At 40.4% G+C, this 20,366-nt stretch overlaps 1 protein-coding gene across 6 annotated transcripts in view; it reads right to left on the reverse strand.

The window, feature by feature from the left end:
• mgat5 (alpha-1,6-mannosylglycoprotein 6-beta-N-acetylglucosaminyltransferase) overlaps positions 1–20,366 on the reverse strand; it is a 114,194-nt gene that overhangs the window by 30,180 nt on the left and 63,648 nt on the right. For all 6 annotated transcript variants that reach the window (XM_031757826.2, XM_039607557.1, XM_039607558.1 and 3 more), the window contains 5 exons: positions 18,308–18,379; positions 14,576–14,737; positions 13,069–13,238; positions 12,467–12,601; positions 4,819–4,952 (listed from right to left, as the gene is read on the reverse strand). In XM_031757826.2, coding sequence (XP_031613686.1) covers positions 4,819–4,952; positions 12,467–12,601; positions 13,069–13,238; positions 14,576–14,737; positions 18,308–18,379 — 673 coding nt within the window. The remainder of the gene's footprint in view (positions 1–4,818; positions 4,953–12,466; positions 12,602–13,068; positions 13,239–14,575; positions 14,738–18,307; positions 18,380–20,366) is intronic.

Below are 20,366 nucleotides of genomic sequence, written 5' to 3' on the forward strand. Positions count from 1 at the left end.
TAGATTAGCAGTCAATATAGGACTCTCAAGAGCAAGATATCTTTCTGGGATATTTATTGCCTTAAAGAAGCAGTAAGATCTCAGTAAATCCTGACTATTCATCATCGTAGAATGGCTCCTGCACAAAAAAATATCAGACAAATGTAATCCCAAATTATAAACTAGGGATTATGTGATTAGTGTTGGCCCAACAAGAAACTTTTATTCTGCTGGCCAGACAGAAGTGCAAAAACGCAACATCAGCGTTTACATCTCAGATGCTTTGAAAAACCTACATCAAAGACTTCAGGGTCTTACAGCATCTCTGAATGGCCCTGAAGGGGGAAAATAAACAAGCTACATCTGCAAGTTTGAGATTTTAAATCTCGAGCAGAGTTTTGATCTTTTTGAATTCAACGAGGAGAACTGAAAGGGTTGTTATCAGCCTTTCTTTCTCAGCATATTCTATTTAGTGTAATTGAATGGAAGGATAACATTAGGAAACCATTAGTATAAACTGATACAGCAGATCTGGAAAGTAAATGTCTGCTTCTTAGTTAGGTGTTCTTTAACTACCAACCACTTATAGTATAGGCAGAACAGAATGAAATAGCCATATTTGCGTTTCTCTGCAGCATTTCTATATTGTCTGAGGCGTCTCCTCCACTGCCATTATAGAAATCCACTACAATCAATCTAAATGAGCATCTGTAAAGGTTTCAAATGAAGCAGGGTAAGAACACAGTGTGAGGGGCTGAAATACATCCAAATAACACCCTCAGTGTCCCCTTCACTGCGAGCATTGCTGAACAGAAACAGGCACACGGATTTTTCAGGAATTACATTTTCAGGAATTACATTTTCTTGTCAGGGACAAACATTTCAAAGTAATGCAAATTTCATTGTACATGTCCAATGACAATAAAGGGCTGTTCTTTTCTGTTCTATCCAAATCTATTTTGACATAGAGACGTGGTGTGATAAAGTATTTACCCCTCTCCCTGGCTTCTTATTGTTTTATTTTACCAAACAAATTTTAATTTTACACAAAGATAACCTGAGTAATTTGGATCATGCTGTTTTTAAATGATTTTTTTTCATTAATTAAGGAAAAAAAACTGCCCAAATCTACCTGGCCCTGTGTGGAAAGGTAATTGTCCCCTAACCCTAATAACTGGTTTTATGATAGTTAGTGATGAGTCTTTCACATCTTATTTGCAGAATTGTTTTAATTTAGCGTGAATTGCCTGTTTAAGGTCGTGCCAAGTCCAGGCTTTGATTAGTCCACTTTAAAACCTTCATTTTGGTGTTTTTTGGGCAATTCAGATGTGGACGCCTGGTGTGTTTCAGATCATTGTCCTGCATCACCCAAGTGCTCTAACATTTTCAGACGGTGAACTGAAGGCCGGACACATTGTAAGTGGTCCAGGTGGTAAAACAGCTAAGCAGGCCCAGACAATCACACTACCACCACCATGTTGGTATGATGTTCTATTTATGAAATCCTGTGTTAGTTTTACACCAGATGTAACGGGGCACAAAAAGTTCAGCTTTTGTCACTGAATATTTTTTTTCTGACATGCTTCCCCTCATAAACAGAGGGATTTGATTCATTTACTGCACAGCCACTGTGGCCTAACCGCTCATTAGAGGAGTCCAGTTCTAAAGCTGAGCGTTTTTCCTCTCACCATCTTGGCATTTTGAAAATGAATGTAATGAGCAAGGAGTGGCTCTGAATGATAAACTGCACAGTCATCAGCTAACGGCTTGTGATTGACAAGTTGTTAGCCAATGAGCCAATCAGCTAACCCCGGATAATCCTCCCTTCTGATACTGACTGACTGGAAAAGCCGCTGGCTCTCGTTTCATTGTTGTAAACCGATGCTCTCGTACTTTTGATGCCATGTAAAGTAGCTGAGAGGGGAAGTCAGAGAGCAAACAATAGATTAAAAGAAATACTTAAGACAACATGTGTGGCAGCGCCATTATCAATCAAAGCTCTCAGGGCACTACCGGCCAAGCAGACATCAGGGTCAATTACGTAGTTGGCAAAGGTTCAGAGATAAATGCTATCATCTGCTACATTTGACCTCTGACCAGTATTAATCATGATTTCCATGAGGGATTAAACATTCAGTAGCAGAGCAACACAAGGGCATGAACATATGGTGGACAAGAACCTATTATATATTATAGCGAATGCAAACCTGAGCCTCGCTGCATCTGAAGGCTTTCTTTAGATTCTTTTTGCATTGTTAAGCAAGGAATTTGCTTAACAATGCAAATTACTTGGCCTTGGAAATGTTTAACCAATTAATAAAATCCCCAGTAGCGTCAGCAATGTCAAGTGATTTAAGTCCCGAAAAAAACATGAGATCTAAAGCCTGGCTATACTCCATCTATGTGCAGTCACCTCAGGCCTATGTGACTAACAAAAATGTGGATTTGTAAGCTGATGGATCAATGAATAAATTACACGTGAAAGACACTTACTAATCCTGCGAACATGAATTCAGATAAGTTGTATTGACACTTTCCCTCTCACTGCACTTAAACATGACACTCCTTTGGCTCCACTGCAGAGCTGGGAATATGTCTTCCGGGGTAAAAAAAACAAACACCTGTTGGCGTTGCGTAACACTGGATCACCACCTCACCTGGCTCCCTGTTGCTACTTGTGGAGGAGCCGGTTAGGCCTTTCAGAAAAAACAAAAAAAACCACGTCTCTGTCTTTTTAAAACCTAAAGACTTCCAAACAGCAAACGCAGCTCATCTAATTTCTTCATCCTCCATCTTTTTTCTCTATTCTTTAATAGAGCGACAAAGCCCCGCCCACCTAATAACAGGCTGCTATGCTACCTGGCTAGCTGAACACAGCAGCTGTTGTGTTTTTGTTATTCATGTGAGAAGGCGCACATCCTGGGATGCAAGACAAATTTTACAAGTTTTCCCTGACAAAGTGAAATCAAATCAAATGTCACTCTTCTGCGCTGCACGGATCTACATAATTATTCTGTCAAATCTTCAGATCTTCCGATTATTAATGACTCGTGTTAGGATACGCAGCCTATTTGAATACAATTTGTACACTAGAAAACTCTCTTTGCTTTCCCGACTCTGAAATAGATTAATGAGGTCATTTGGTCTTGTCTTGTCTTATTGACCACAGGCCACACACTCCCAATCCCCCCTAGCCAATGATTTATCCTTATAAATGAACCAATCCGAATCTAGCATAAATTATCGAGCCGAACTCAATTACTCCGCTGTTACATCTCCCTTCAATATGTGACTCGGAAAACAGTTTGATACAGCAAGAAATGCGAGTAATCCATTTCATAGGAGTTCTGAGTGTTGGGCTATGAAGCTGTTCACACTCTGAAGAGCTAAGCTGAATCACCATGGTTACAGATTATGTTTAACAGTGAAAATGTGAAAATCAGTACGTCTTAAAGGGCATTTTTAGACAATGAAAAAGTCAAAATAAGGTCGTAAATGTTTTGGTTTTTATCAGTTAGTATTAAGCCCACATTACTTTCCTTTAATGCAGGAAAACTGAAATTAATATCGACAGAAAAATGCGGGCAACTGTAAGACCTTTTAGGACTGTACCTTTCTTCATTTTAATTCAAGATTTAAAGAAATAAACTAAAAATAATAACCCAAAGGAACGCTGAGAAACTCACTGAAACGATCTGAAGCTGACGACTCCACTAACTGTAAAGCTAAAGCAACGTGATGAGCAATAGCAGCTCTATATGCAAAAACAATGTGTGCATAATGTGAAAATATTAAATGTTCAAAGTTTCAAACAGCAGACTTCAGCCTGAAGGCTGGTGTAACGCAGCACAATGCAGAGAGGGGGTTGTTCTTGTCTCTCATGTCTGGAAGTGATGCCATTCTGTGGTTTTAACACTCAGCCCAACTGCTGTGCACTTGTTTCACCAGCGATATCATCTAACCCAGCGACTCTCGACTGGATTTTGTGCAAAGGCTCCAGTGTTTTATGAGAAAGACATACCCTATTCAGTACACAATGAGCTATTCAGGTGCAGTGGCATTCTGGATAGCTCCGGGCCTCACCTCGCAAACGGAGGATTTGTAGGGGTAACATTTCACTTTCTCTTAGCTACGGGGAAAAGGTCAGTACTCCGGGGATGCTGGCTCCCTTTCCTGCCCAGCTAATGCTGTCGCGTCTGCTGTGCTGCCGCCGCTCATCCATCTCAACAAATGCGGCTGATTCCAGTTACACAGTGATCCCACAGCAGGGGCGATGCGCACACACACACACACACACGCACGCACATGCCCATAGCATCCACACACATCCCTACGTCCTACATTCATAATCACAGCAAAATGGAGAGCTGAGTGCCTGACCTCTTACTTACTAATCTGCTTGATGAGATTCCATTAACTCGCACTGTACTGGATGCTCAGAGCGTGTTTTATGCCTCTTCTTTTTACAGAAACTTCAACATCTAACTGACCTGTAGACACAGATGACAGCCCGGAGTGCTGAGCAGTTAAACTGATTTATGTTGCAAGCGGCCTCGTACGGCAGCTTGACTTTATTTAAACAGCAGTGTGGGCCACTTGGAGAGGTGATGAAATCTTTCATGTCTTAGTGTAAAGAAGACCAGTGTTTGTTATTCTCAAACACTAAACATTCTTGGATGCACAGGATTCGCCTGCTGGCTCAGAGATGATGGGTCTCATTACATTAACTATTTTATAAATCCTGCATTCAATCAAATGGCTACAGCTTACTAGTCCTCTTAGCGACCGTTAACAGTCGGCTCTGCAGAGAGCGGGTGTGCTTAAAATCTGCCGACTTACGAAACATGGTGTTGAACTGCTGTGGGTTGAGGTTCCACTTCCCCCAGGGCGTCTTGTGGCCCTTGGACTGGGCATAGTGAGCATGGTTGAACTCTGGCTCAGTCCCAAATGAATCCAGCACCCGCAACATGCACCTGTGGAAAAACAAAACAAAAACACACAAGTTTTAATTACGATCAGATGCACAGATGTATGCATGCATACACGTTGTGTAACATTAAACCATATCAATAACATAAATCCACCCTTGATCTTCCAGAGAACAATACACCAACAGCACAGTGCACACAATTAAAATCACCAATTTGTGTCCCTGCCTATTGTTTTTAGTGAAACACACAGAAACAAGCTCATAATTATTTATTTGAAAGGGGACATTTTAAGCCCTTCTCCAGCTACTCTACTAAGAAAGAGCATGATTCAAAATTAGAAGTATTCCTTATTTTAACCTCTCGATTCATCAACTTTTGAACTCTAATAGTAGTGTTTAGCTCAAGAAATAAATGCTGAAGTTTTTGTGTTAGCTTTTGAATGACACTAAATTTAAATTTGGAGCTTTAAAAAGCTAAAAACTGTCTTTGTCATGTCAGCGCTTGAGACACATATCATCCATGTAAGAACATGAAATCACAAATATAAATCCTCAGACTATGATATTGAGGCTTGTTCTGAAGGTGTGGCGGTGAGGGAACATCATGCCTGACTTAAAGGTCACAGTGTGGGATTAATTAGACCAAAAACCAGGGGAGGGAATTGTAAAGCACTTCCTGACCTTTAACTCCGTGCTGTGCATTCACTAATCTCCACAAACAGATATCTGCATATAAATATGGAGAATCTGTAGGAAAGAAACAGTTTTTGGCGCTAGAAGCTTTCTGGTTTCCAGTTGTAGTGTGAGTCACGACTCAGCAGACTTCACCTGCATGCAAGTAAACAGTCTGTGTGGAAAGCAAAAGAGGAGGGCTCACTGCTTTCATTACCTTCTTTTAAATGTATTTGCTTCAGTGTTCTCACTATAAACAATGCCTGGTACATGAAAGAAGAAGTGTTGGTTTAGATATCATATATACATTATTTCAATATCAGGTAGCTACACAGAAGTTTCCAAAACAGCGGTCATTGGTCCCAGAGGCTAAATCAAGTCAATGTTATAGACTGTATAGAAAAGAAGGATGTGGCCAATGTGATGTTATTCATTGGTTTTTAAGCCCGAGTTGGCATTTCAGCAAATGCCATGTTATTTATTTATTTATTTTTTAGAGATAAACATAAACATATTGGACACACTCAGCTTGACAAAGCTACGTGCTAATTCAGAGAAAGCTAACGAGTCAGCCACGCGAGTAAAAATAGGACAGCAGCTTCCTCGTATCAACAAAAGTGAACAAAAAAACCCAAAAGCATTAAAAAAAACTGGTGGCTACATGCTGACTGTATTGAATTTTTTCACATTCTATGACTGATTGTAACTTGTGGTGACTACATGGTTGCCCAGAGCTTTGATAGCATTGGACACTTTCGCCACTTTTAATTGTGAGTTGATTTCACAGGTTGCCTGAAAGGAAACAACCTTTCTGCAATCGCTGCAGAGACATTTCTTTTTTATGAATGCAGACATAATTCCAACATGTTACTATCAGTCCAGATGTAATTGTAATAGCCATGGAAATTTGAGTTAAATGTGAATTTCTGTCTATGCAGACAGCAACAGATATGTGATTGTTGATGATGTGTCACAGTTAATTGTTATATTATCTGAAACATATTGCATCTAATTGCCATTCAACGGCAGATTAAAAGCAGACTGACTCCATCTTATAGGAACGCTTATGTCACATTTACTGACAGTGTTGGTATGCCAGACAGTTTTGCAGCAAAAAACAACTTAACTGAGAACTTTAAACTTTATATTAGGGCAGCACGGTTCTCCCCGTGTCCATGTAGGTTCTCTTTGGGTACTCTAGCTTCCTCCCACAGTCCAAAGACACGGTGTTAGTGGGCTTAGGTTAATTGGCATTTCTTAATTGCCCATAGGTGTGAATGTGAGTTCAAGTGGTATCTGTGTTAGCCCTGCAACAGACTGGTGATCTGTCCAGGGTGCACCCGCCTATTGTTACCGCAATACTAACAATAATGCAAAATATTAAAAATTATAGTAACATTGCATTGTGGGGTATCTGGCGATTTCCACCTTTATTATTTGGGTTCATTTTTTATTAGTTAGGAATAAAAATCATTGAACAACAGAAAAATTAATATCAATACCTTCCTCTTTAGACTGCTATGTTCCTGTGGATTTTCTCAGAGGTAACTAAAGTTAAGTGACTTTCAGTTTTTGGTCATGGTACAAAACTTAGCATTAATCACTATGATAACAAGAAGCCAGGTGCATATATGGAAGACACACACACACACACACACACACACACACACACACACACACACACACACACACACACACACACAGACTTTGATTCAGTCACTGATTGCCTCTCCGCCCACCCAGACGCTGTGCAGCTGGCTGTGTGAACTGTGAAACACCCTGGGAGAGTGGGGAGGTTGGAAACAGATTCGCCATGAGGAAACTTTAAAATGAAAGCAGAACAACAACATGCCCACATGCCATCTCCAGTCACTCCAGAGGAAAACAACCCTCATCTGTCCCTGGTAGATATACCCTTAACAGATGGGGTAGTGCTGCTGGAGCTGTGAAACGGTGTAAATATGGCTGTAGCGAGGCCCGTGAGTTGTGGGCGTCATAATGTGGCAGGAGATGAGGCTGTTTAGCTGAAGAAGTATGTACTTGGTGACACTCGCTGCTTTATTTCAATCAAGCTGGGCTATTATTGTTTTTTTATTATTTTACAGTATGAGTCCAATTTCCCCATAAACACCATCCAAATAAATAAATGATGATGATTGCTATAGTGAATGTCAGTTATCTGTCATAGCATGGTTATCTCAGATGCGAAACAAACACATCCAACAAACACAGTCAGTGAAACATTTGGTCTTCAGCTGATCTATCTGATGGTCTGTTACAGGTCTGCATATGCCTGGAGCTAAATACAAGAGCTGAATGATAAACAGAGATAAGAGTTAATGCTTTGTCCAATAAAAACGTGAAAATTGTAACACTCTTAACAGCATCTAATTGTTATTATTTTGGGGTCCCACTGGCTCCTTGTGAACCATTAATGTTCCTTTATAATAACATAGGCTCAGTTCATCCTTTAGTTCACTGTATCCAGTAAATATTAGGCCATAAAGTAATCGCTATAACATTTCTGACATGCTAAACAAGCTACAAACTGATGTAGAAAGAAGAAAAAGAACCAAAACTAGTTTGATTTTAGTTTAATTTAGCTACCTGCATTGAAGCTGTACACAGAGCATTACAAAATGATATTAGGATAGAAAAACCAAAATGCATCACTGTCCCCCAGTCTATGATTGTGTTCCTGGATGTTACACAGTGTTAGCAGTTTAGGATAACATTAGCAACACAGTCCTAAGATAAGATTATGACCTGTAGCCAGTCTAGGTGATTTCTTGTAAGGTGTATTTTGTTAGACTCGGCCTTTATTGTCTCACTCAACGCAAAGTCGAGTTAGTTTGAGTCAGTAAGGCCTACATTTCAAATGTTAACTGAAGTGGACGTGAAAAACCTGTTAATCTTTAAGTCTTGATTTAAAGACTAGATGTTTCCATTAGAGATGGCACGATACCACTTTTTGATGTCCGATACCGATATCATAAATTTGGATATCTGCCGATACCGATATGAATCCGATATAGTTTTTTTTAATCAATAAAACTGTTTTTTAATATCTTGCTGCATTTTGTATGAGTTCATACTCAAGTTTAAATAAACAACAACACTAAAGCTATTCTGTTATACCTGTGTGTAAAAAATATACTGCACCCAAAATATTTCATAGTTCAGCAACACTGATCAATCTAATAAACTTAAACCTACTCCATCCTCCCTATTCTGGTATTTTAAAGAGTACTTAGCAGAAATATTAAGCAACCTAACTAATAGGGTTGCAAACTCCCAGCAAAAAAAAAAAAATAGGGAACCACCCACCCTCCACCTGATGATGCTTAATCGATGTAATCAACTTTAATTTGATGCAGGGTGAAAAAAATGCACAGAAATAAATTATTTTTCAAGAATAATTAAATAGATTCAACATCTTTCTTCAACAGAATTGCAGAATTCACAGATGGTATCTTCCCAAAGGAAAAAGTACTATAGCTTACTAGGGTATATAGACTTAAGAGTTACTATATATAGTAATGGACTTCTATACATTTTACATCAGATTAAAACTTTGGGTGTAAGATTCAGATAATTATTTATTAAAAGCTACATATTTTAAATGAGAATAAGAAAGAAAAGTATGTCTTTGTGCCCCCTTTTCCCTGTTCATGCCCTATCGGCCCCCCTGGCTAAACTTTGCTAGATCCGCCCCTGCACAGTTACCAGCGGTCAGCTACGTAGAAAAGGATCCTGGTGTAGAAAGTAATATTAAATAAATTCTAACAACAGCTTATCAAGCTTAAACGTGCTGCTGTTGTTCAGCCGCTGGTTTCCTCTTTCTGGTGCAAAGTGGGCCAAAAACAAAGAAGAGAGATGGACTCGCGACAGAAAAGCCGATCAGCTGATCATTAAGCAGTTTCATGAAGTAGCGGCAGGAGAGGGAGGGAGAGAGAGAGGCAGTCGCTCCATATATCGGTTGTTAAGCTTAACGTGGGAACGCTTTACAAACATTCAGAGATGAACTTACACACTTGCTTTACTTCTCTCTGGGATAACTACGTGCTACGGTTATGAGCCGAGTTACGCCGTGTTGCAAGTTTTGTGAGGTGCTTTTTTGATATTTAATGGATCGGATTACATTTTTTATTTCTCGCCGATATCCGATCCAGTAATTTAGGTCAGTATCGGACCGATACCGATGCGTAAAATCGGATCGGTCCTTCTCTAGTTTCCATAGATACCACGAATTCTGGACAGTGCTCTAGGCTGTGTGTGAACAATGGTGCAATGGTATGCCAAACATGTCAACATCTATTACCTACATGTTTCTATTTAAGGACTTGCAAGTCATACCTCTGCACTGACACAGCAGAGAAGGTAAACAACAGCATGAGTCACAAAAAAAACAAACTTGCCTACAAAAAACAAAAAAGTTATACAAACAATACAAATGGCAAAATAAATTGAACAAAGGAAGAAACAGGAAATACTTGTATCGAGACTCGAGTCTTTTGTCCCATCTCTTTCACCTCGGTCCCAACCAGTTGTGGCAGATGACTGCTGTTTCTTCCTGTTAAACGGGAGTTTTTCCTTCCCACTGTTGCCAGCTGCTTCCTAACAGCAGGTAGTCTGATCGCTACGGTTTTATCTTCATTATTGAAAGGTATTTACCTTACAACATAAAGTGCCTTGAAGCGACTATTGTTGTGTTTTGCTGCATTATAAATGAAATTGAATGAGATATTGTGCTTGAATAAACAGGCTGCTCCTTCGCCACAGGGCTCACCACAGCAGGTGGCTCTGCATGCCTAATTTGTCAGAGATTTAAGCTGGACTCCTTTCGTGACACAACCCCAATGAGGAACTGTGTCTCTAGCTGGAACTAAACCAGTGACCTGGAGCGAACGTGTTAACCACTAGATCCCTGGAAGCGTGTCTGTTTAAGCAAGACGATGAAAGTATTAAATTAAATTGAACGATAGGCAAACACTGGTTCTAGTTTTCACCAAGAAAACAACAACTCGGAGTATTTCCACTAGAGAGTAGTATGAAACATAAAGACTGATGGCAGGAATAACAAAACAGACTTGTTTGCTTTGTCCCATCACAAAAAAACCCTGAGTTATTAGAGTTTATTGCTTTTAAGAATTTGGGGTCTTAAATGAAAAAAACAAACAAATCTGGCTTCTTCTGTACATCAGGTACCTCCCTGTATGAATATAAAGAGAATAAAAGGGATTGTGGGGTTCTCAGGCCTTAAAAGGAAGAGATATTATTTCCCAGACTCTAAGGTTACACTAAGTGGAAAAATAACTTTTCAACCTGCACACCAGGTCTTCTTTCACAAAAGTGCATATAAAGTATAAAGTGACACAAAGAGCTCTGACATAACTGTTCAATAATGGTGGGAGAATTAACACCAAAAACAGCATCTGGACCTTAAATTATACTTGAGGCTAAGCCAATTTCCTCAGGGCATAAAGCGAGCGGATGCAGGTTAAAGTGTTCAGTCTCACACAAACAAAACCTGGTGACAGGCAGGAGGAACCGACAGAGCTATTACTGCCCCAGAGTTATTGTTCCTTCTTTTTTCCTGTCAGTCCGCGCTGACGGGAGGCTTTTTTTCAAAACAAACCGGGAAGGCCTAATCTACAGTCCTCAGTGGAGCAGTTGGGGAGAGAGAATAGAATTGGTCACAACATCATGAACAACAGACGCTCCTTGGGCCTTTTGGGAAATTGTGGCAATGTATGAGCAGAAAATAGACTCTTTGTCACAACGAGTGCCAGACAAACCTCGACCCAGCGACATGTGCCTACGTGAGGGAAGCTGCTGGCAGCCACAGTTGGCAGCAGTGGTGTCCAGATTTTTACATGATGAAAGAGAAATGATATGAGAGCCCTCGATAGCGATACATGATATTTAACTGATAGCTATAACGAAGTAAATGATATGAAATGTTTCTAGCTATTTAATGTGACCGATTTTATTTTCTCATTAATATTAAGCCCGCTGAGCCAACACACAAGCATGCTGTCTTATTTCTTACTTTGGGATGATTGTTAGAAATCATAATATATTACCGAAGAAGACAAGTTAGCAAGCTAGCAACTTTTAAACTTCTAAACCTAAATATTTTACTGTAATACGTTGGACATTTTTCTCTAAGATTTCTAGTCATGTCTGAAGTGTTCTTAACATTCACAATATATATATCACACATCTATACTTATGAATGATTTTCAGAAACCATAATGCATTATTTAAGGACACAAGTTAGCAAGGTACTAAGCTAGCAGCTTTTAAACTTCTAAACTAAATATTTTATTGTAATACATAACATGTTTTTCTCCGAGATTTCTACTCGTGTTTAAAATGGTCTTATCCTTCACAACATATAACACATGTATAGTTAGGGATGCTATATATTTGGGATGATTTTTACAAATTATAATGCATTATTGGAGAACGCTGGTTAGCAAGTAAGCAAGCTAGCAGCTTCTAAACGTCTGAAGTTTAGCAAGTCAAGATTTTATTTTAAAAGAAAATAATCTTCTTCCTTCTGGCACCTCCAAGGTTATCAGTCTGCCTAGGTGTGTGCCAAACGACAACCTCTAACTTGGAAGTGCCCAAAACTGCTGCAGTTCCTCTAATGTCCACTCGAGGTTGGTTAAACTAAAAAGCACTAAAAAGCATGTTTGTGACATGGTGGTGCAAAGCACTTCGGCCTTTGTAGCCAAGGATGAAACGAGGCATATGGATGCAAATCCTAGATCCAAATCCCACAGTGTTTATGTTCATGTAGAAACCTGACAGTCAACACAAGGTGATGAAGAAAATGAAGTTTAATGGCCTTCAAATGTAAAATACAAATATACTTACTGGTAGTGGACCCAGGAAGGCCCCAGAGTCTTCTTAAACTGGGTCAGACCCACGATGTCGATGTATATAAGCTCTACCACTTTATCGCCCTGGGTGGGGCAGCTGGATTTGTTTCCCATAACCTTTCGCATGATCCTGTAGAAAAAAGAAAAACAACAACTCTGATTCAGCAAATTGATCCACATGTCAAATTAGTTAGTAGGCAGCCACTGCCTTTAATTTTACTAGGCAGGCCACTGATCAAAGCCAAGCACGTATACAACAGAGAAAGGAATCTGTCGAACTCACGATTAATGATCGTGATTTGGTTTGGAAATTTTGTCTCATCATCATCATCGTTATATTAGAAAAGGACAAACAACTTTGTTTAGTCAGACTGCTGACAGTTCATAAGGTGAGCTACTACAGGAGTTTTAAATAAGTTTACACTTTGTAAATAAGATTAATATTAATGTTAAAGGTGTTGGTTTGACTATACAGAGAATTATACCCATATAGCTGCCTTTTATTCAATTATTTATGAACGATCATCCTCCACACGAGTGTACTTGTTCTTAACATCCGTCCACCTTAAATAGACAGTTTAATAATAATGATCTTACTCTTTGAGCTCATTGAGGGAAGCAGAGATGCGAATGTTGTGGCCCAGCAGGTACAACGTGGTTATGAGGTCACTCCACTGGACCAGCTCCCCCAGTGGGCCCCCACTGAAAGCATTTTCTGCAATCTTGAAGCCGGACTCCTTGGTCAGCAGACCAAGATGGACCAGGATCTGATGGAGGGAAAAGTAGGAAAATAAAAAAGTAAGAGCAGGAACTAATGTAGCACAGCTTTCCATTTAGAAGATGAGAATACTTTTTAATGTTTGTGAATGTGGGATAAAAGTGCGATCATACAGCAGTGACTGAGTCATTTCTTTCTTTCTTGTTTTTGACTGTTTTGAGCCACCGTAGCCCAGAAGAAGAGTGGACAAATAAAAAGACACGTTACTCGTTTCCTATCTAAAAAAATTGGAAAGATTATTAAGAGTGCAAAATGTTTACAGTGCTCATTATAATAAGAGGTTTTGCTGTAAAAGCAGTTCTAGCTTTTCCTATGCTGACAGGTGAGCAGTGTCACATGCTGAGAAAACACACACAACTTAAGTAAAATATGAACACACAGGATGGTTTTCAGCTGCCGAGCAGGAACATAGTGTTCCACAGCGGGAGCTGAAAGTAATAGAAGGCTTTGTTTGAGGTGACCAGCACATTTTTCACTGCTGACAGCGTCCCACAAACACACTTGTCAAGGACTCACATGTACAGATGAATTCCTGAAGAAATCAGAAGCTGAAATCATCACGAGAAACCGTTCTTTGTATCATTACAGACTGAACAGATTCAACTGACAAAGTGGGTGGAAAAAAGCAACGGCCGGGTAAGATCGTGAGAGTTCTTGTTTTTGAAGGGGACGCTGCCTCACTTCAGCACCACGCTATCAAGGGAGCGCGATGTGAATTATTCAGAAGGGCCAAGGGAAGTGTGCAGTTATTCAGAGCTGGGAGCAGCTTCTAGCTTGGGACACAATGGAATATCTGTGTCAGTCCTTTTCCCAGCATCAGCTCTTCTCTGAGCAGAAGTGAGGCGGTCTACAAGTGTGTCAAAGTGTGTTTGGGTGTATATTGGTGTGCGTGAGTAAAGGTGGTGCATTCATTTCAACTGGCTGGTTGAAAGCTAAAAAACAGCTGCATTCTGCTGAGTTTTAGGTAGATAAATATTAGCATTTCACTTATTCTGCTAGAATATTTTTCTGAAAAGCACCAGTCTTCCCTTTCAGCCGACTAAACTTGGGAGTTTCACTGCATACTTTGGTATTGTGTCTCCATCTTCTACATATAATACACAAACAGGACATTGAGCTCACAAAAGCATTTCATCCATTACTCTGAACGCTGTCTGGAGGGCCTTTCCTGGCAGAGAGGAAGTGACACATTTAACGTCGGAGCCTGCAGTTACTCTTTACAAAACAACTGTAGCACAAAAAACGAGCAGCTTCTTTTCGTCCCTGAAAACAAGACCTGAGTGGACAAAAGCTCAGGTGAACGACATCATCATCTATCATGCCCACCTTCTTCTTCCGCCGCTTGCCCAGGTTCTGCTTTGCAGCCAGCGAGCGGATGGCGCTGACCCACGGCTCGGCCATGCGTTTGATCCTCAGCATCATCCAGCGGAACTCCTCCCGTTGTGACATCATCCGGTAAAGCTCTTCGAAACTGGTCCGGATCTCCGCCTGCGTGGAAACGTGGACACAAGTGTGCTATTGTAAGTGACTGTAATCTGATGATGTGTAGGTCCACAGAAAACATGACCATCAAGTTACTTCTTTAAAATCTCTCATCAAGACAGTGATTATGTTCACTTTGTTATCTGCTTCACGTGTGTTTCTTCATGGCTGCTTTGTTCTCCTGCTGCGAGAAAATCCCAAAGCAATCTTTAAAATTTTATCTAATCTAATTCAGAATTTGCAATATTGCCTTCCAAGTTGCCAAAGGCTCGTTTTCTTGGAGTGAGCTCCACTAATACAAGATCCCCAGCTCAACCCCAGCACTGTGTAGCTATGATTAAAAGGTTTATCCAAACTGACTGAGTCTCACATTGTATCTCCTTGGATCAGCAGATGGATTAAACGGATGGAGACAGAAAGGCGGAGGTGGTCTGCGGAATGGGGGGGGCGGATGAATGACTGGTGAATCTGGGCTTTAATGTGCCCTATTTGTCCTATTCAAGGGATTATTTTTTAATGATCTGAAAACAAAAATGTTATACAGTGAGTTATAAATATATATAGTGAATTTTGAAAGCACTATACTGTAGTTATGGTTACGGGAACATCAGGTGCTGAAACATTTGGAGCGCCAAGTGCTCCCTGTTACAAACAAATGTCTAAAGGGAGAAGAGGAAGAAGGCTTAGCTGTGCGGGCTTTGATGATTCCCACAGAAGAGACATAAAAAGCACAAAGAAGGATCACTGCTACTTTTTTTCTGGGGGCACAGATTTCAAGAGACAGGACATGTTTGGGGACATCGTCATCAACTAAATGTTTAATAAAAAGGTTGTGAAGCAAAGCGGCTCATGCTGTGAAACATCTATCTGCATTGTTAGTAATCTTTGCCTCTGTTGTGAGACTGCTGACTAACTGCTAGTAAAGCTGAAGTGTAACATATGGAAATGAACGTGGGGTCACAGACAGCCACAGAAAGGGAAATAATGTGAACACATTCAAATATCACCCCGTCTCATCTGAATACCACACTGAGCAGAGTAATGTGCTTTGTCACGTCTCCCTCTGCTCTCGTCTTTCTTTCCCTTTTCCCTCTTAACCCTCAACCAGTCACAGCAGATGGCCCCGCCCCTCCCTGAGCCTGGATCTGCAGGAGGTTTCTTCCTGTTAGAAGGCAGTTTTTCCTTCCCACTGTCACCAAGTGCTGGTTTTCTCCAGAACGCTGTAGGGTCTTTCCCTTCCAGTATAAAGTGCCTTCAGGCGACTGTTGTTATAATTAGGTGTGATATAAACAAACCTGAATATAGTTCTTAGGAAAAGAAGTGAAGCTGTGAGTGAGGCGGCACTAGTGGGAGAAAGATGGAGTGCTAAGGAGAAACCACAGTGCCATTACTAGCTGCTAAGGTGGCTGAAACAAGGTTGCAGCGAGGCATTAGCATCCCTCATCACGACAGGAAATCGCTTGCACGGACTGAAGCTATTAAAATCTGTGCCTGAATTAAAATCTCCAAAGCCTGTCAAATGGCATGTCCCCGCTACTGAGGGCTCAGTGCTGTTGATGCTTCCAGAGAGGGGGATGAAGAGCGCTTAATATTGATTCACCCAAAGCAGAGGAAAAGGCAGGGGGAGGGGGAAGATACAGCAGACTTTGTACAAGCCTGCAAGCAAGCTCTGTAAGTGGGATTTGACTGAGCTACTGCATTGGCACAGATGCAAGATCATTATTTCAGATTTGACCCATGGTTCCGTCACTCCGGCTTTCGTCTTCTAGAGGGCAAACATACCTCGATAGCATAAGCTATCGAAGTATGTTTACAGTTCAGCTCAGCCCATTTGCTCATTCGCTGGCTCGATTTTACTTTGATTGGTTCTAAAGGCAGCTTGAAAAGCAAACATTTTAAATTGTTAGCTACTGGTGGACATTTTTTATTGTTATGACACTTACTTTCACCTGACTACCAGTTCATTGTATATTTTAATGTATATTACTGGCTGCTCTGCGGCTAATGCTAAGCAACTGATATACAGTGCTGAAGAGAAAAAAAGCATTTACCTACTTCTCGGTTTCCTTTTTTTTGCATATGTGTCACACTTATATGTTTCCGATCACACTAACGTAATATTAGACAAATAACCAGAGTATCTTCCTAGCCCTGCATAACAAAGTAACCCTGCGTCCTTGTTAAATCAGGAATTAAGTGTGATTGGCCACATGTGTGCTTAATTTTAGTAGCCATTCATTTCAATAGAAACTGTCTGACAAAATGAGGTCAGCTAAAAGCAACAGATGATCAGTATTGGTTCAGTAACTTGCCTGAGAGTGCTTCAGCAACTAGGGCTGTGCGATATGACCAAAATCTCATATCCCGATATAAGAATTCTATCCGATAACGATATAAATCACAAAAATTTAACATTTTCTGTAAATTCTGTGAATCTCGGGCAGCTTGACTTGCAGGAAGTGTTTCCAGCTGCGTGTCGTGTACCTGGAGTCGAGTGTTTTAACAGATGCATGAAACGATACATTTTTAGACATAGGTTGTAACGGCCGCCGTTTTCTTTGTGAGTATTTATTACACGGCGTGCTGCGGGGAAAAGCCTGTTCTAACGTTTGAGTCTAAGGTTTATTTTTTTTTAGCACTTGGCGGCTCTTTTTTACTTCTCATCTGTAAATACTCTGCTCTTTCACGTGATTCAGTGTATTTTGAAAAGTCTCAACAGGATCTTGAGCTTTATTGTGAAAGGTTTATGTGGAAAATAAACAAGCGGACACGAGGTGGTTTTACCGTCGTTGTTGCTAACGACAACGCATAAAAACAGGCGCTTGTCCGTCTGTAATGTGGTTTTATTAAATATAAGAGAAAGAGAGAACTTTAACAAATTAATATAGCCACTACAGTGACCATCAAAACGGTGAAAAAATATTGCCGTAAACAGTTTATTTTGCGACACCACGAAACAAACGATAGCGTAAAATGAAACGATAGACGTTTTTATATCGTCATCCGATATATATCGTTATATCAAACAGCCCTATCGGCAACCATGCTGGAGCAGCCAGCGATCAAACTGCCAACATTCTGTTAAACAGATGACCTGCTCTACCTCCTGAGATACAGCAACCCCTTATTTCTTAAAATGAAATATCCCACAAATGAAGCATAATGGAGTAGGCTTAAACATGCAAGGAAAATTAATGCTGATGATAAAACTTGCCAACACGCATACAAGCATCCATGAAATCCATTCAGTTAAATGGACCACAGCTATGGCATCTGTGTTGTAATGTGTCACCCGAACAACCCCGGCATAACAGTCCCTAATAGATATAGGCCAACCAAGTAGATTTGTTTTTTTAATAGTGAGCAACTGCAGCTGGTTACTCTCACACAAGCCTGTTTTTGTAACAACACGAGGGGTTAGTAGCGAGGGGAGACTATTATCTCTCCTGTCCGAGCAGTAGCTCGTGATGTGAGAGCCTCTGAAAGGTTCATCTCGAAGGGCAGCTGAAGTAGTCCAACGGTCCATTGTGTTTTCAGTTTACAGTTAACAGGAGATGTGTGCTGTTTTTCTCTCACCTGGCCTCTCTGGTCCATTTCTTCATTCAGGGTCTTGGTTCGCCAGGGCAGACGAGGACACCAGTTCTCCACCTACGGAAGAAGCCCAAAACACCTGTTCAGTTTACAGCTTTTTTTATTTTTTTACCTTTTAATCAGACATCCACTGGAACTGTGAGACACACACACACACACACACACACACACACACACACACACACACACACACACACACACACACACACAAATGTCAACATACGCACTGAGTACATTAGCACGAGTCTTCACTTTACTAGAGATGTAAATGGACCCTGCTGCTGTTCACTGTTGCTAAACTTGGAGTACTAAATGCCAAGAAGCAACTGCAGGAATCCTCTCAAGATCATATATATGTGATTATATAACACTTTTCTTCAGCTCTTTGCATTAGATAGCAACTCGAGACAATTTAAAATACTCCTCTTACTTAGAAAGCATTCGCTGTACGTTTCCAGCATCATTACTGCTTTACATTCTCGACATGATGGTTGTGCTACTGTACCTCCATTTTTAGAGGTAGAAGCTTTGGCCTTCAAGCTCACCTTCTTCAGGAAAAAAAAAACCCTCCACTGTACATCTAAGCTGCGGCCATTCCTGCCATTACAAAAGTAGTTTTCCTGCAGCAAAATACTTCACTTAAGTCTCCGTCTGCTGTGTCACTTACTGTTTTCATCCGGCTTTTCACAGATTATACACCAGTGCCAACCTTTACTTCAACCGTTTAAGCAAGCTTCGCCCTCGTCCCCACCAATTATTTATTTCATATATGAAACAAACTAATAACAAGAAGAAAAGCACTGGACCAAACAGGAACTGAAAAATACAAGAAACTATGATTTTGTCTGACTTTCTGTTAGAAAGCACACGCCTCACAAGGTTCAAAGAGTGCATTCACACCCATTCAAACAGCATGTCCTTCAACAATAACAAAGGGTTAAACAGCAGGTGGGTGTGGCTTCTGTGTTTACGCCAACAGTAGAAAAAAACTGTCTGAACCAAAGTTGTATCTGCTTCATATGCAGATACGCTGGTGTGATCTGGGTGGTAAATTCCAGCTCGCAGATGAGTGGCTCCTGTTTGATGATGAATACTAACACCTCAGGGCAGGGATTTAGTCTTCTGCATTCCAAACAGCCACATCTTGCTGTACGCTGTGTTCGTGAGCTGCTTTTTACTTTTAATGATGTCTTCCTGTTTATTTTGGATAGGCTTTGTTTTTTTGGTTTGGTACTTGATAATATGTGAGGGCCATTGAAGGTTTAAAAATATAAATAAAAATAATGAATTAAGGGGGAAAAAAGCAAGAAAAACCCCACAAATGTAAAAGACTAATGGCCAAACTCGTGAGGACAAAAAATAAGGCTTTATAAGGAAAAAAATCTTCAACTTAAAAAGGAAAATCCCAGTTTTCCAAGAAAAAATTCACAAGTTTATGAGAAAAGATTCTAAAATTTATAATTTTGTTTTAATCGTGTAGATTTACGACTCGTTGGATGACTGTTTTTTTGGGTGCATGTGCGTCCCATATGACCCTTATGGACCATTGATTTGTTTGTTGTTTTGGCCCGCTTAAATCTACTTTTTAACTCCTCCAGCTTTGTAAATTTATTTTCATACAAACACAACATAACGAGTTGTCCCTACGGCTGTTTGGGGAAGAAGACTGCTTTTCGTGCTGTCTCTGCCCTCCATAGACGAGTACCCAACTGTCACCGCTAGAGCAACACACGGGTCTGTAGGTAGGTGAAGGTGGGACACAGCCACACAGCTGAGGATTTGGCTGATGCTGAACAACTTCCCCTCTGACTGCAGGCTCCATATTCCATCCTGTTACGCCTGATTTAAATCACTTCTTCTTTCTCAGCGATTGCTTCTGCAGTTCCTTCCTCTTTTCTTCAACCGTTTGTACATACAGATGTTTATAGAGAAGTGAAGCTTAATTTTGCATTTTGCTTGTCTTGGCAAAATCTGACTCTGTACAAGTTGCGAGTGTTTATTGTCAATCACCAACACACTACCATTAGCTAAACCCTGACCTTCT

The sequence above is a fragment of the Oreochromis aureus genome, linkage group 23, assembly GCF_013358895.1.
Source record: "Oreochromis aureus strain Israel breed Guangdong linkage group 23, ZZ_aureus, whole genome shotgun sequence".
Taxonomy (NCBI): Eukaryota; Metazoa; Chordata; class Actinopteri; order Cichliformes; family Cichlidae; genus Oreochromis; species Oreochromis aureus.